The sequence below is a fragment of the Corvus brachyrhynchos genome, unplaced genomic scaffold, assembly GCF_000691975.1.
Source record: "Corvus brachyrhynchos isolate BGI_N302 unplaced genomic scaffold, ASM69197v1 scaffold369, whole genome shotgun sequence".
In the NCBI taxonomy this organism is placed as follows: domain Eukaryota; kingdom Metazoa; phylum Chordata; class Aves; order Passeriformes; family Corvidae; genus Corvus; species Corvus brachyrhynchos.
The window spans coordinates 413,186-427,332 of NW_008246055.1; the positions used below are offsets into that span (position 1 = coordinate 413,186).

The following is a 14,147-nucleotide window of genomic DNA, read 5'->3' on the forward strand; positions in this document are numbered from 1 at the left end:
ACCGGGGCTCTGCCATCCACAGCCAGAGCTGTTCCTGCCTGCCCTGCTCTGCTCGGGGCCCCTTTCTCTGCCCATTGCTGCGTTCTCCTGCCTCGGGGCTGGCCAGGCGCTGCTGCGTCCCTGGGGGTCACGTCCTGCTTGTGAGCTGACTTTCAGCGTGCAAGATCTTTAGCTTGGGAGCTTCGTTCTGCGTCTCAAACACCCTTCTTTGTAAGCCTCAGACCTATTCCTTCTGGAGAGCGATCCCTGAGCCTCTCATGGAGCATCCCAGATGCCTTTGGCCATCCTCTCTGCTTCATCTGGATGGCGTAGCCTGGCAACAAGCACAGGGACCCTGGGTCAGTCACCACACTGGTCCCTGAGGATGCAGGTCACGCTCTGGAGCTGCCGGGGGGGAGGATGCTCGTCTGCTCCACTGTCGTGCTGGGATTCATTTCACCTTTGTCTGCCATCTCTCCCCATTTATCAGAGAGAACTCCGTGAGCAGGATAAATGTTCGTGTTCCATGAATGTTCCTGTTTCTTTCCCTGGCCCTGGGGAATTTTTGTCTTTGGACTTTTTGTTGTGCAGGTGCAGCTCCAGCAGGTCTGGGCTCTGCCAGAGCCTTCCCAAGCTCCTGGTCCCTGCTCTGCCCCTGTTAATGGGGGGTGACCAGGGCAGCAGGTGGGCAGGGAGTGTGCAGGGCTCCTCTCTCCTGCGGGCTGTGGAGGGGATGGTCTGGTGGCACCACAGGGACAGAGCATGACAGAGAGGGCAGGGTGACCACCTGCAAGGACCCTGTGGGGTGCTCCTGGGCTGGGGGGTGAGGGGAGCATGCCCCTGGATGGGGTTGTCATTCACTGCCTGCAACAGAGCTGGAAAAAAAGGTTCTTTTAACAAAGGAACCAGCATACTTTTGAATGAATGAATGGCAGTGTCTGGCTCCAGTGTATTTCCTTATCCGTTCAACAATTGGATTCCAGTGAATGGTGAAATGGAGGCGTTGCTGCAAAACACAGCCACAGTGCATAGTTTGGGAGTGCTGACGTGAAGGGTTTGTGTTTTTTCACCTCGTTTCCCTGGGGATGGCTTTGCCCAGCTCGGAGTGCCAGGATGGTGTTGTGGTGCCAGGGGTGAGTAGCAGCAGCAGGTCTTTAGCACTGGGTAAATACCTTGTGGGAGAGAGGCTGTGGGCAGGGGCTGGTGTGACACCGGCTGTCACACACCCGAGCACTCAGGGCTTTTCAGGCAGCATCTGCCACAAAAAGCACTTCTGGCCCTTTTCAGGGCAGTTTGGTACTTGGCTCCCAACCTCCTGGGTGCTGGGAGCAGGGCTGGGCTTCGGGCACAGGGGGCTCCTAGGGGGAAATGGTGCTGAGTCCTTCTTCAGGCAGCTCTGAAATGCTGAGGGCTGCCCTCAGTACAAGGGGGGTGTGACCTCCTGTCCTGCCCTCCCACACCCCTCCGAATCAAAATGCAGTTTGTAGGGACAGGAGCAATTATTCCCTGGATGCCAGTGGTGTTCAGTGCAGCGCTCAGGCGATGGCCCTGCTGCAGAGATGCTCTGCAAGTCGGAGAGGTGGCAGGAGAAGAAGGTTTTGGAAGCCAGCTGGTGGGAATCGTGGTATTTACCAGCTCACAGCTGAGCCTGGGAAGGTATTTTTATAGCTTCACACGTTGGTTTTTTCATTTTCTGAACTTGCACGCTGAATGCTGTTTTGGGTTTTGTTTTGCTTTGGAGCTGTCTCACAGTCAGATGAAAGATGCTCTGTTTCAGCTCTCCTTTTCCACTCTTCACACACGAACTCTGGCCAGCCAGAAAGGAAGGTGTTTTGTTTGGGTGTTTTTTGAATGCGAAGGGAAGATTTCTCAGTGATTTTCTCTGGCTTTGTGATCCACAGGGTCACTGGAAATAGTGCCAGTGACTCAGGGGTTTGCTCACAGCTGATAAGGTTTGCAGAGCAGCTGGTGATTTGAACAGGTGAGGATGCCCTGCGAAGGCTCTGCTCTGCCAAAATCCTTGGGCTTTGGTTTCCAAGGCTACTGTGTGTGTTACCAGTTGATTTCTTCCTCTCACCCTCCTTCCCTAGGCTTCACCAGTGCTGTGTGATCCCCTTAAACTGCATTCCCTGCCCTCCATGGGGTCCTGCCGCTGCTGTGGGCGTTGGACTGCACGGAACCACATCCCAGGAGCTGCTGCTTCTGTCCAGAAACAGCTTCTGAGGCACAGCAGCCTCCTGTGCTTCCCCTCTCCTCCCGCTGCTGCCTTCTCCTGCAGAGCCCCTTTGCAGAAACCAGCTGCAGGTAGATGTTGGCCTGTCTCCTGCTGCTGTCGGGATGGGGATGGAGAAGATCCTGGCTCAGATCTCTGCTCAGCCCCGTGACTCACAGCAGAGCTCACACCCGGTGAGCACCCTGCGCTTCTGGGGTGTCAGAGACACACTCGTGCCTTGCCTTGGGCTCTGGGAGCTGGGCTGGCCTGGCAGCAAGTTCTGTGTCTGCCCCGGGCAGGGGCACAAAGTGGGGTGAGGCACCAGGGCAGGACAGGATGAATCCTGTGCTGTGGAGCTCTGGGGAAATCTCACAGAATCCCAGAAGGGTTTGGGTTGGAAGGAACCTTAAACTCATCCCATTCCACCCCCTGCCATGGGCAGGGACACCTTCCACTAGCCCAGGCTGCTCCAAGCCCCAATGTCCAGCCTGGCCTTGGACACTGCCAGGGATCCAGGGGCAGCCCCAGCTGCTCTGGGCACCCTGTGCCAGGGCCTGCCCACCCTCCCAGGGAACAATTCCTTCCCAATATCCCATCCAGCCCTGCCCTCTGACAGTGGGAAGCCATTCCTCCTTGGCCTGCCACTCCAAAGTCCCTCTGCAGCTCTCCTGGAGCCCCTTTAGGCCCTGCAAGGGGCTCTGAGGTGTCCCTGGAGCCTTCTCCTCTCCAGGTGAACACCCCCAGCTCTCCCAGCCTGGCTCCAGAGCAGAGGGGCTCCAGCCCTCCGAGCACCTTTATGGTGTCTCCTGGCCTTGTTCCAGCAGTCCCACATCCATCTTGTGCTGAGGGCCCAGATCTGGATGCACTGCTCCTCCTGCCCTGGCTGTTTAACACCCTTGTTTGCCTTTGCAGCTGTCAGCCCTTTGGGACCTGTGTTCTCACCTTGCCTCTGTCACCTTACACCCAGCTGCACCTCCACAAGCTGTGTCAGGAAGGGATATGGGTGTTTTGTTGGTTTGTTTGCATTCTGCAGTCATTGTTTCATTGTTTGCACTGCCATGGGGCTCAGGCTGTGCTGGAGGTGCTCCCCCTCCCCACGCCCCGCTTGGAGAGGGGATTTGCTGGGTAATGGCTCCTCCTGGCTTGGATGCATCTCTCATTTTCCCGAATCCAGCTGGAACCCTTGCCGAGTTTTTAAGGTCAGGTTGCTAAGTTACACCTCCTTGGAGGAGTGGGCTGAGAAGTGAGTTACAGGCTGGAGCAGCCACGGGCTAGGAAGATCTGGGAGCGGTGTCCCTCTGCAATAACTGGGCTCTCCTGGTCCCTCTCCCTGGCACCCTCTCAGCCTGTACCACATTCAGCTGTTCTTCCCCAAACCTTCTGCTTTATCAACTTCCTCTGCTCGGTAGATTTAGGGAATTAATTGACTGAGGAGGTAGAGGAGCCCCCTCCGAAGCAGCCCTTTGTCTTCTCTGTCTATTTTTGGTTTGAATTTTGGGGCTGTGAGCTCTCTGGGACACGTGTTGTCCCCATTGGAGCTTGGAAGTGGCCTCACATGTTCCTTACAGGGCATGTGGCCACCACCAAGCCAGAGCTCTGGAGCAGGAGGGCGAGGTCTGGAGGAGCTGCTGCCCTGCTGCTCTGCCCCTTTCCCTCCTTAGCCTTCCTCCCCAGAGTAACCTCCTCCTCTCCTTGCTGTGTTCCACCAGCAGCCTGTCTCTGCGAGGGGATTAGCACAGCGGCTGCTCAGGTTTGTGTCAGAGCTGCTGGGACTGGGGGCTGTGGCAGGATGAAGGCTTCCCTATTCCCAGGAATGGGACACCTCTGGAGGGTCACCATCCTCGGGCATTTCCAGGACACGTGCAGGAGGTTTCCTTGCTTAGTTCCTGGGCAGATAATACAAATCAGTGAGGCTTATTGGGGTCCATTTTGGATCGTGAGAGCAGTGGGTTTAGGGTTATTTTCCCCTCCTGCTGCTCTCTCTGGTGCTGCTGGGGTTCTGCTGGGGCTGCTGTGGTGACTCCCCCATCCTGCCCTGGGAAGCTGCAGACTCCATGCTCCCTGGGTTGGGCTGGAAGTGCCCTCCGGAGAGCAGCTTTTCCCACACAGAAACCAGCTGGGAGGTTGGAGGTGTGTGCAGTTTGCAGGAGCTGGCTGCAGGAGCTGGCTTTTTATTTGCATTAACCTTTTCTCTCTCTCTCCCTCCCTGCTGTGTGAGCCCTTCCCCTCTCTTTCCTGGGGTTGGAGAAGGACATCACTGTGGGGAAGGTGCTGGACACAGCACAGCTTTGGAGATGAGTTCCGCTTCTTTTCCTGCCGCGTTGCTGGGTCAGGGGCTGTGGCGGGGATGGGGGAGCTGGAGCAGCCTCGCACCCTGCCTGGCACGGTCCCTCCTGCCCCATGGCTGTCCCAGAGCTGGGGGCAGGGACCTGGCCCTGCTGATGTTCCCCCAGTTCCCCATCTGGCTGCGGACTGGCAGTGATGGAGCTGTCACTGGGCTCCTGCCTGAGCTCTCACACCCAGCCAGGAGGATTCTTCCACCCCTGTCATGACTTGATTATGTGCTCTCCTCCCTACCCAAATGCGAACGGCAGCTAAATATAGGCTGTAAAAGCATCGATGATGGCTTTTCTAATTGAGCTTTACACTCCATCGGGGTCCTTGCTAATGGGATGTGGCATCCTTGATAGCACCCAGCTGGGACGCCTGCTTGGGAAGCAGACGGAGATGCAATGTGACTTCCCAGTGCTGTCAGGTCCCGCCTGGCAGTGGCTGCTGAGGTTTCTGGAGCTGTGCACACAGCTCTGGTTTGGGCTGGGATAGAGTTAATTTTCTTCCCATAGCTGGTCCAGGGCTGTGTTTTGGATTTAGGATGAGAACAGTGTTGATAACACACTGGTGCTTTGGTTGTTGCTGGGAAATGCTCTCCCTGAGTCAAGGACTTCTCCATTTCCCATGCTCTGCCAGCCAGGAGGTGACAAGGACTGGGAGGGATCACAGCCAGGACAGCTGATCCAAACTGGCCAGAGGGATATTCCAGACCATGGAATGGCATGCCCAGTGTGGAAACCGGGGGGGTTGGCCAGGAGAGGCTTATTGCTGCTGTGGAACAGGCTGGGCTTTTTGGGTGGTGAGAAACTGTATTGGGCACCACTTGTCTATCTGGGATGTGATTCCTCTCTCTCTTTTTCTCATCTCCATTTTCATTACAATAACAACAATAATAATAATAAACACCACCACCAACTGTATTTCAATTATTACCTCAGCACCTGGGTTTCACCTTTTCCTGGTTCTCCTCCCCACCCCACCGGGGGGTTGGGATGAAACGAGGTGCTGTGTGGTACTTATGTGCCAGCTGTGGTTCAACAATGACAGGTGGGACAGTAAATCCATGGAGCTGGATTGTGCTTGGGAATTTGAGTTCACATTTTAGAGCTAAACAGGTTTCCAGTTGCTTTGCTCTTTCTGACAATATTAATTGCTGCCTGAAGATATACAGCTTGAAAATTGCTTCTCTAACAGAGTGAATTCTTCTGTTTTTCTCCCCATGTGACTCTTGTGAGTGGCCCTGTGAGCACAAAAGGAACAGGAGCACTAAAATGCTAATGGGGTTCTGCAGGTGATGGAGCTGTACACAGGTATCCTGGGATTTACATGCACAGAAAAAGGAATGTTTTGAACTCATTTATGCAGCACAGCGATGTGTTAAGCTCTGTCCCTGTTGCCTTGTGCCAGTGAAATATGTTACGATGAGAGGTACAAATGTTCTGCTGGGATGGAAACTGCTTGGGATGCTAATTCTGGCTTTGTATCTCTTGGCACAGCTTGTTTCCATGCTGATCCCACTGAAGCACGGGGCCTGGGGTGGGCAGGATGGTGCTGAGCGCCTGGCACGGCTGTGGCACTGCTGCTCCAGGCCTGGGGCACTGCTGTCCCTGCCCCACCCCCGGAGTGCAGCCAAGCAGCAGCACCTGGGAATTGAGAGAGAATGTGATTGATTTATAGCAATAAACTGCTGACCTCGTGTCAAAGTGTGCTTCCCACCGCTGCTCTGAGGGAGGTGCCTGTCAGGCTGGCAGGGGGTGCCCGGTCCTGCCCTCTGCCCCAGCTGCTCCCCGCGGCCGTGTGCCCCAGGGGTTGGTGTGACCGACCCTGGGAGGTGGCTGCACGGCGCTGTGGCACTGCTCTGGCCCTGTGTCTGCTCTCCTGAGTGACATCAGACTGGCACCACTTGGGAGCTGCTGCCGCGTTCGGAATGGGAGTGAAGAGCCGCGGTGACAAACATCGCAGTGACAGGCGGGCACCGAGGGTCAGGAGCTTTGGCGTGATAGACTCTGCCTGTGTGACCCTGAGCACTGGAGTGTGAAATAGGATAAAATTTAGTGGTGAAAGGTGCAGGGAGGCAGAGGGGTTGCCCTGCTGTCTGCACCAGGAGCTCAGGTCTGCATGATCACAGGGCTGGAGCCCCTCTGCTCTGCAGCCAGGCTGGGAGAGCTGGGGGTGTTCACCTGGAGAGGAGAAGGCTCCAGGGACACCTCAGAGCCCCTTGCAGGGCCTAAAGGGGCTCCAGGAGAGCTGCAGAGGGAGAAGGGACAAAGGATGGAGGGACAGGCCACAGGGAATGGCTTCCCAGTGCCAGAGGGCAGGGCTGGATGGGATATTGGGAAGGAATTGTTCCCTGGGAGGGTGGGCAGGCCCTGGCACAGGGTGCCCAGAGCAGCTGGGGCTGCCCCTGGATCCCTGGCAGTGTCCAAGGCCAGGCTGGACATTGGGGCTTGGAGCAGCCTGGGCTAGTGGAAGGTGTCCCTGCCCATGGCAGGGGTGGAATGAGATGGGCTTTAAGGTCCCTCCCAACCCAAACCACCCTGGGATTCTGTGATGCTCCAGGACAGGTGGAGAATGCTGAGTCCATAAGAGGGAGGGCAGTGAGGGGTGTGAAAACATCCATGGGGAAACGAAAGCTAATTTTGTGAGAGGAGACTGAAAAAACTTGTGTTAATCAGGCTTGAAAAATGCAGGCAGAAAGGGGCTGGGACTTCATTATAACGGAAATTAATCATGGGAGCAAACACCGTAGAGGGACGATAATTATTTAAGCGAAAGGTTAATATTGGCACTAGAACAAATGAGCATAAGCAGTGAAGAATTGAATTTGAGATGGAAATTTGAAGTATCTGTACCAATCATTATGAGATTTGCCCATGGCAGGGGCTTGGAATGTAATCTTTAAGGTCCTTTCTAACCCAAAGCATTCTGTGGTCCTACGATTTTGGAACAGCCCCTTGGGCTGTGTTGGGGAACTCGTTCGGGCTCAGCTCTGGGTTCTGTGAAAGCAGGGGACAAGGGACAGCCTTGGGGTGACCCTCAGCACAGGACACCCCACTACAGTGCTGGGCTCTTGTAGATGCTGAAAAGGCTGGCAGAGAAATTTTCCTATATTTTACAGCTGCTTGTGAGAGTCTCCTTTCTCAGGCAAGCTAGCTGTCAACAGTGAAGAGGGTTTTGTAAACCAAGACTTTATCTCACAGGTGCAAACTTGTTATGCATAGTCTTGTTTTCCACACTGAAGAAAATATTTTGAAATAGACATTGTAGCATTCAGCCACTCACTCTGGGAGGTGCATGGTGGATGGTATGTTACACCGCTTTTGCGAATAATGCTATATAAACGAGTCTGAAATGAATTAAATAATCCCACTTATCCTGGACTTGTGTGTCGTTCTTCGCGCCGTCCCTGCGGACAGCAGCGACAGGCTCTGCTCCTTTTTATTGCATTTCTGGGAGCCCTGGAGCATGGCCTGGGCCAGTGACATCCCTGAGGCAGGCACCTGAGGACCATGCCTTGGCTCTGGGTTGGAGCAGGAGGAGGGGGACCTGCTCCCCTGCCCCTGCAGGCCTGGGCTGCCTGTGGGCTTTGCAGAGAGGTGGCAGCGCCTGGTCATGCTGACACATGGATGGGTGTGGGTCCTGGCCACCCCTGCAGAGCTGGAGCCCCATCATCAAACTCGGTTGAGTTTGGACCTCGCAGAGACCTTATGTTCTACATGTTCTGTGGCACCCTGGGGACCTCTGCAGTCCCTGCTGTGTGAGTGTGGCTTTCTGGAGTCTGGGCCTTCCCTAGTACCTGTCCAGTGACCTGTTTTCTACCGCAAATCCCTTTCTGCTGTTGTGGATGATGTTTAATGGGGATTTCACTGTCTCAAAGGAAATTTTTATCCCTTCAGTCTTGAACCACCTGGTTTCTTTATTTGGTTAATTCAGATTATCTGGGAGTTTTGAGGTGGGCTGGGGGCTTGAATTCTTTTTGTGCTGGTTGTGCCTTGCAGCTCAAGATGCAAATCCTAATTACAGTGCCTGGCCAGGGGAGAAGGCTTCCCTGGCACAGCAGCAGCTTTACTAACAGAGGGTGCAGTGTGGTGCTGAGCCAGGTGTGCCCAGGTGGGCAAGAGGCCAGTGACACCTGGCTTGTACCAGCAGGCCCAGGGCAGTGACCATCCCCTGTGCTGGGCACTGCTGAGGCACCTCCAGTCCTGGGGTCAGTTCTGGGGTTCTCACAGCAAGAAAGACACTGAGGGAATGGAGCCTCTCCAGAGAAGGGAACAGAGCTGGGGAAGGGGCTGGAGCACCAGGAGCAGCTGAGGGAGCTGGGAAAGGGGCTCAGCCTGGAGCAAAGGAGGCTCAGGGGGGACCTTGTGGCTCTGCACAAGTCCCTGACAGGAGGGAGCAGCCGGGGGGGTCGGGCTCTGCTGCCAGGGAACAGGACAAGGAGAAACAGCCTCAAGCTGTGCTGTTAGGGGAGGTTTAGATTGGATCTTGGGGAAAATTTCTTCATGGAGAAGGTGTTTGGGTATTGGAACAGGCTGCCCAGGGCAGTGGTAGAGTCACCATTCCTGGAAGTGTTGAAAAGACCTGTGGATGTGGCACTTAGGGACATGGTTTTGTGCTGGGGTAATGGCCGGACTTACTGATCTTAGAGGGCTTTTGCAACCTGAACAATTCCGTGATTCCCTGAAGGGCCCTCCCGCCTGCTGACAGCCCGTGCCCTGCGTTCTGTCCCTGCAGGTCTCTGGACAGAAAGCTGCAGCGGCCGCTCCTGGGCAAGTCGCGGACGCTGCCCAGCATCCCGCAGTCGCCGGTGCTGAGCCGGCTGCCCCTGCTCGAGCCCGCAGCCTACAGGGACGAGATGCCGGAGCAGAAGCCCTACAAGAAGCACTCGGCCCCTGAGCACCAGAAAGGCTGCACGGTCCCGTCTGCCGGTGAGTGTCGGGGTGAGCCCCCACCCCTCTGTGTCTACAGCACCCCAGCAAAGCTGTCCTGCTTCTCCAGGGGCGCAAGTCCAACTCCAGCCTCTGCAGGGTTTCTTCTGCTCTCAAAACAGCCCTTCTTGGGGAACTTTTGGGGCTTTTGCCCCTGGCTGAGTCTTTCTTTAAGCTTCATATTTAAACCTTCCCGTCCTTCATATTATGCTGGTGAAAAAGAAGAGTTGGTTGTTGGAAGCCACCCAAGGTGGGGAGGTGATGCTCGGAGCCTTCTGCCTGTGGGTGCTGGGGTGAGATACCACCCTGGGGGCTCCTTGGCCAGTGCAACAGGCCCAGGTGCCTCTTTTCTATGTCACGAAGCAGCTTCAGGGCACTTGGAGCTGGTCTCTACCAGGAGCAGTGGCAGGAGCATCATCCCTGAGCTCTCCCCACAGCCCTGGCCTTGGAGATCTGCAAATGCTCCCAGCCTAGCACTGTGTGTTAGCCTTTGGGCCAGCCCGGAGGATTTTTATCGTGTTCTTCTACTCATGCTGATCCTGATGAAATACTAATGTGGCTGGGCCAGCTGCTCTGAGCAAGTTTATTGGCAAAGCTGCTGATGGCCAAAGCGTTTCAGTGCTTTTGGTGCCAGCAGAATCACACTGGGACTATAAAAGTGATGGGAAAGGGGATTATTAACACTGAAACAAAGATAAGGCCTGAAAGCCAGGGCTGACAGTCCGGTGCTGAATAAAATCCTTATGAAACAGCTCCCTTCGAACAGCACCCTTGGACTTTTTTATCTTTATGGTTTTTTAAAATTATCCCTCTCACAGTCAGATCCCTGTGTTGCCCAGCAGAGCAGCTGTCCAAACCCTGGATTAATTTTGATGCTTTGCAGGCTGCATTTCATTTCCTGGTGCTACTAATTCTCCCAAAAGTTGTGCACAGAGCGGATCTTTGCACATCGCTGAGCCCGTCCTGCCGCTCCCGGCGTGACAGAGCTCCTGGGTGTCCTGCAGCACCCGAGCCGCTGCTTCCATGTGTGGGACCTGCAGGTCTTCCTTCAGCCCATCCAATTGTTAGAGTGGGTCTTGGGATGGGAGGAAACCTGTGGGAAAGCTGTGTAGCCTCCACCACAAAGGACATGGCAGGCAGGGCTCCCTTCCCCACCCACAGGTCCCCAGCTGGTCTGTTGGTGCTTCCAGGGAGCTGTGCTGGAGGTGAAGGGAGGTGGTGGGAGGCTGCTGTAAGACCGTGGGGTGATGGTGCAGGGTGAGTCAGACCCACTGCAAACACCTCATCTTCTGCTGCAGGCACCTGCTGTGCTGGGAGTGCAGCCAGGCTCGTGCTCCATGGAACAGCCATCCTGGAGCACATCCCGTGCGCTGTGGGAGTCAGGAGAGCTCTGAGTGCACATAGGAAGTGTTTAAGATCTTACTTCACTCATGGCTGGAAGGGTCTGAGGATGCCAAGAGGAGAAGGAGTAGGAAAACCCTTGGAGACTGGAAGGCTCCCTCCACAGCCAGAGCAGTGGATGAATGAGTGTGTTGTTTTCTGTCCAGATTCTCCCAGGTTCTTTTCCTGGCTCAGTTAGGAACTGCTAATTAGTTACTGATGAAGGCTATCAGGATGCTATCCTGGAGGAAAAAAAGAAGAGATGGCACTGCTGGCAGGGTGGAATGTGTGGACAGCACGATGGGAGTGGAGCAGCACGTGGTGCTGCAGGTTAATGAGCCCTGGGATGCTGATGAGGAATGCAGGATTCCCATAAGGATTTGTGAATAAGAGCTGGGCTCCTGGGTATCAGGAGGGAGAGAAGTTGGGACAACTTGCCCAGAGCAGCTGTGGCTGCCCCTGGATCCCTGGCAGTGTCCAAGGCCAGGTTGGACAGGGCTTGGAGCAGCCTGGGACAGTGGAAGGTGTCCCTGCCCATGGCAGCGGGGGGATGAGATGAGCTTTAAGGGCCTTTCCAACCCAAACCATTCCATCATTCTCTGATAAGGTCCTTTCCTTAAAGAAATGATGAATTTGCTGTGAGCAGGCACCAGCACTCCCCGTTCAAGGTGGGGGACACATGACCAAAACCAGCTCAGGAGGAGGCTCATGCACAGGGACATGGCAGGAGCAGGGCTGTCCATGGGAGATGTGATGAGCTCATCTTCAGGGAGAGTTCTCGGTTCTCTGGGGAGGAGCTGCACTCTGGCTCGCTGCTGTTTTGGGGGCCACGAGCAGAGGAATCACCAAGCAAGTTGGCAGAAGTGATTATCTTCATCATGGGTGAGATGTGACATCCTCATCTGACCACTGGGACGTGTTCCTCAGCCTTTTCCTTTGTGTCCCACTTGATGGGAGGTCACAGGAGGTTTTCCTGTGCACTGCTCCTCTGCAGGTCCTTGTGAGGACACCAAGGCACCTGGTGGGGAACTGGGGTCCTGAAGATGGGGAGAAGAGCTGGGCCTGTGGCTGCTGAGCCCCCCAGACCCCTTCTTTCCCTTCAAAACAACCTTCCACCTCATTCCATGAGCTCAGGAACTGGCTGGGCTGGTGAGCAGGTTTCCTGCTGGTCTGGTTTTGTTTTTCCCCTGCAGGTCACCCATGACAGTGCTGGTGTGGTCAGCTGGGACAGGCTATGAGCTCTTCCTCTCCATCCTATATCCTTCAACCCCTTGCTGGAGCTGCTCCAGGATTAACCCCAAATCCTTATGGCTACAAGCCCTGAATGTAGGGAGGGGAAAACGAGCACAAATGGAGCTTGATTGAACAGGGACAGTGCCTGCCCTGTCCAAGCCATTATCCCTTGGGTGTCACGCTGCACTCTGCCAGGAGGTCTCACACGTGCTGGTGGCACAGGGAAATGAGCTGCCTGTTGCTTCTCATCCCTTCTTCCCTGTGAAGATTTAGGAGTGCGACTGAGGAAAAGCTCTCCTTTGCTCCCTCTCCTCTTCCTTCTACAGCAGGCAGGGGCTTCTTCTCAGCCTTTGACCACCTGCAGCCCTCAGCTGCAGCCTGCACAGAAAGTCACTGCATGGTTCACAGGCCTGGTCCCTTGCAGTTCCCTCCTCTTGCACCTGGAAGGAGCAGAGCAGTCTGGAGCACTTCCCTGCCTCCAGTCTCCCTTGTCTGACAGGCAGCATGCAGAGCTCTTTGGGAACTGGCTCCATGCCCCGCTGTGGAGCTGGGAAGAAGCTAACTCGTAGCATGGTTGGGGTGAGTTTATTGGGAATTGTGCCTGTGGGAGGAAAAGAAAGAAGCCAGAAGGAAGCAGCTGGATTTGAGCTTAGACCAGGACCTGGAATTAATTTTTCTTCTACTTGCAGAGAGTGTACTGGAGAGGCAGCGGGTCTCTGTCCTTGCTGTCCCCTCCATCCTTGCGTCTCCTCCCCAACACTTCAAATTCAGAAAGGAGAAAGGCTTTGCAGGAATTGTTATTGTCAAGCCCAAGGAGATGGTCAGAAGATCTTCCAGAGGTGCTGATGTTGAGGGCACAGCTCTGAGTGGCAGAGGGGTGAGCAGCTCCAAGACACAAGACCATGAGGATCGTTGGCCTCCGGTCTGTGGGCTTGCTCCCATCCCTGGCATTTCCTCTCCAGGTTGGGTGGGACCCTGAGCAACCTGATCTAGTGAGTGCCATCCCTGTCTGTGGCAGGGGTTGGAATGGGATGAGCTTTTAGTTCCCTTCCAACCCAAACCAGTCTGTGATTCTCTGACTTCTTATCTTCCCCTTCTGACCATTCTGGGCTTGATCATTGATTTACTTGTTTGGTAGCAATGAGGACAAGCTCCTTCAGCAGGTAGAGAAGCTTTTTGGGGTAGACAAGGTCCAGGCTGCCTCCTGTGGTGTCTCCCTGTGCGCAGGGAGGAAGGACCCAGTTTGGTGAGGATCACCCCTTGGGCCGGCCAGGGAGCAGCTGCCTCTGGCACAGCTCCTGGCCTGCGCTGGAGAACGCAGCTCCTGTAGACGAGACCAAAAGCAGCAAAATCCTTGGGGACCTGGGATCAGTGAGACCAGATGTGGCCCAGCTGCTCTGTGGGATTTGAAACCCAGCTCCTCGTCCTTGGGTGAGATGTCCTGCACAGAGAGGTGGGTACAGCGGGTGGGTCCTTTCCCTCATTCAGCACACGGCCTTGGCCCTCCCTTGCTCAGGGCAGCAGAGCAGTGGGGGCTGTGTTGGGTGAGCTGTGGGGCTGGGAGGGGACAGTCTCGAGGACACAGGGTGGCACAGGCAGTGGCTGGGCCAGCTCAGGTGAGCAGGGTGGCGGATTCCTCCTCCCAGGCGTGATTTCCCTGCGTGTCCCCTGCGTCTCCTGGGTCGGTGTTTCCTGCCGCGCTCCAGAGCGATGCTATCTCACAATGGCAGCCTGGATCTGCCTCCGATTGACGTGTTTGTGCATGGAATAATCACAGCTTTCAAACAGCGGTTCCTGTGTTGTGTGAGGTGACATTTGGAGAGCAGCAGCAGCAGCTTATTAAATTGAAAGTAGGGGAGGAAAAATCTACATGATGCTCAGAGTGCTGTGCTCTGGGTTGCCTCTTTCTTGGAATGGTTTGGGTTTGGGTTGGAAGGGACCTTCAAGATCATCCAGTGCCACCCCCTGCCACGGGCAGGGACACCTTCCACTAGCCCAGGCTGCTCCCAGCCCCAAGGTCCAGCCTGGCCTGGGACACTGCCAGGGATCCAGGGGCAACCCCAGCTGCTCTGGGCACCCTCTGC

The 14,147-nt window shown here is 55.4% G+C and overlaps 1 protein-coding gene across 1 annotated transcript in view; it reads left to right on the forward strand.

Moving 5' to 3' along the window:
* Positions 1 to 14,147, forward strand: part of LOC103623320 (ankyrin repeat and fibronectin type-III domain-containing protein 1) — a 194,293-nt gene that overhangs the window by 11,740 nt on the left and 168,406 nt on the right. The window contains exon 2 of the mRNA XM_017745682.1: positions 9,257 to 9,450. Coding sequence (XP_017601171.1) covers positions 9,257 to 9,450 — 194 coding nt within the window. The remainder of the gene's footprint in view (positions 1 to 9,256; positions 9,451 to 14,147) is intronic.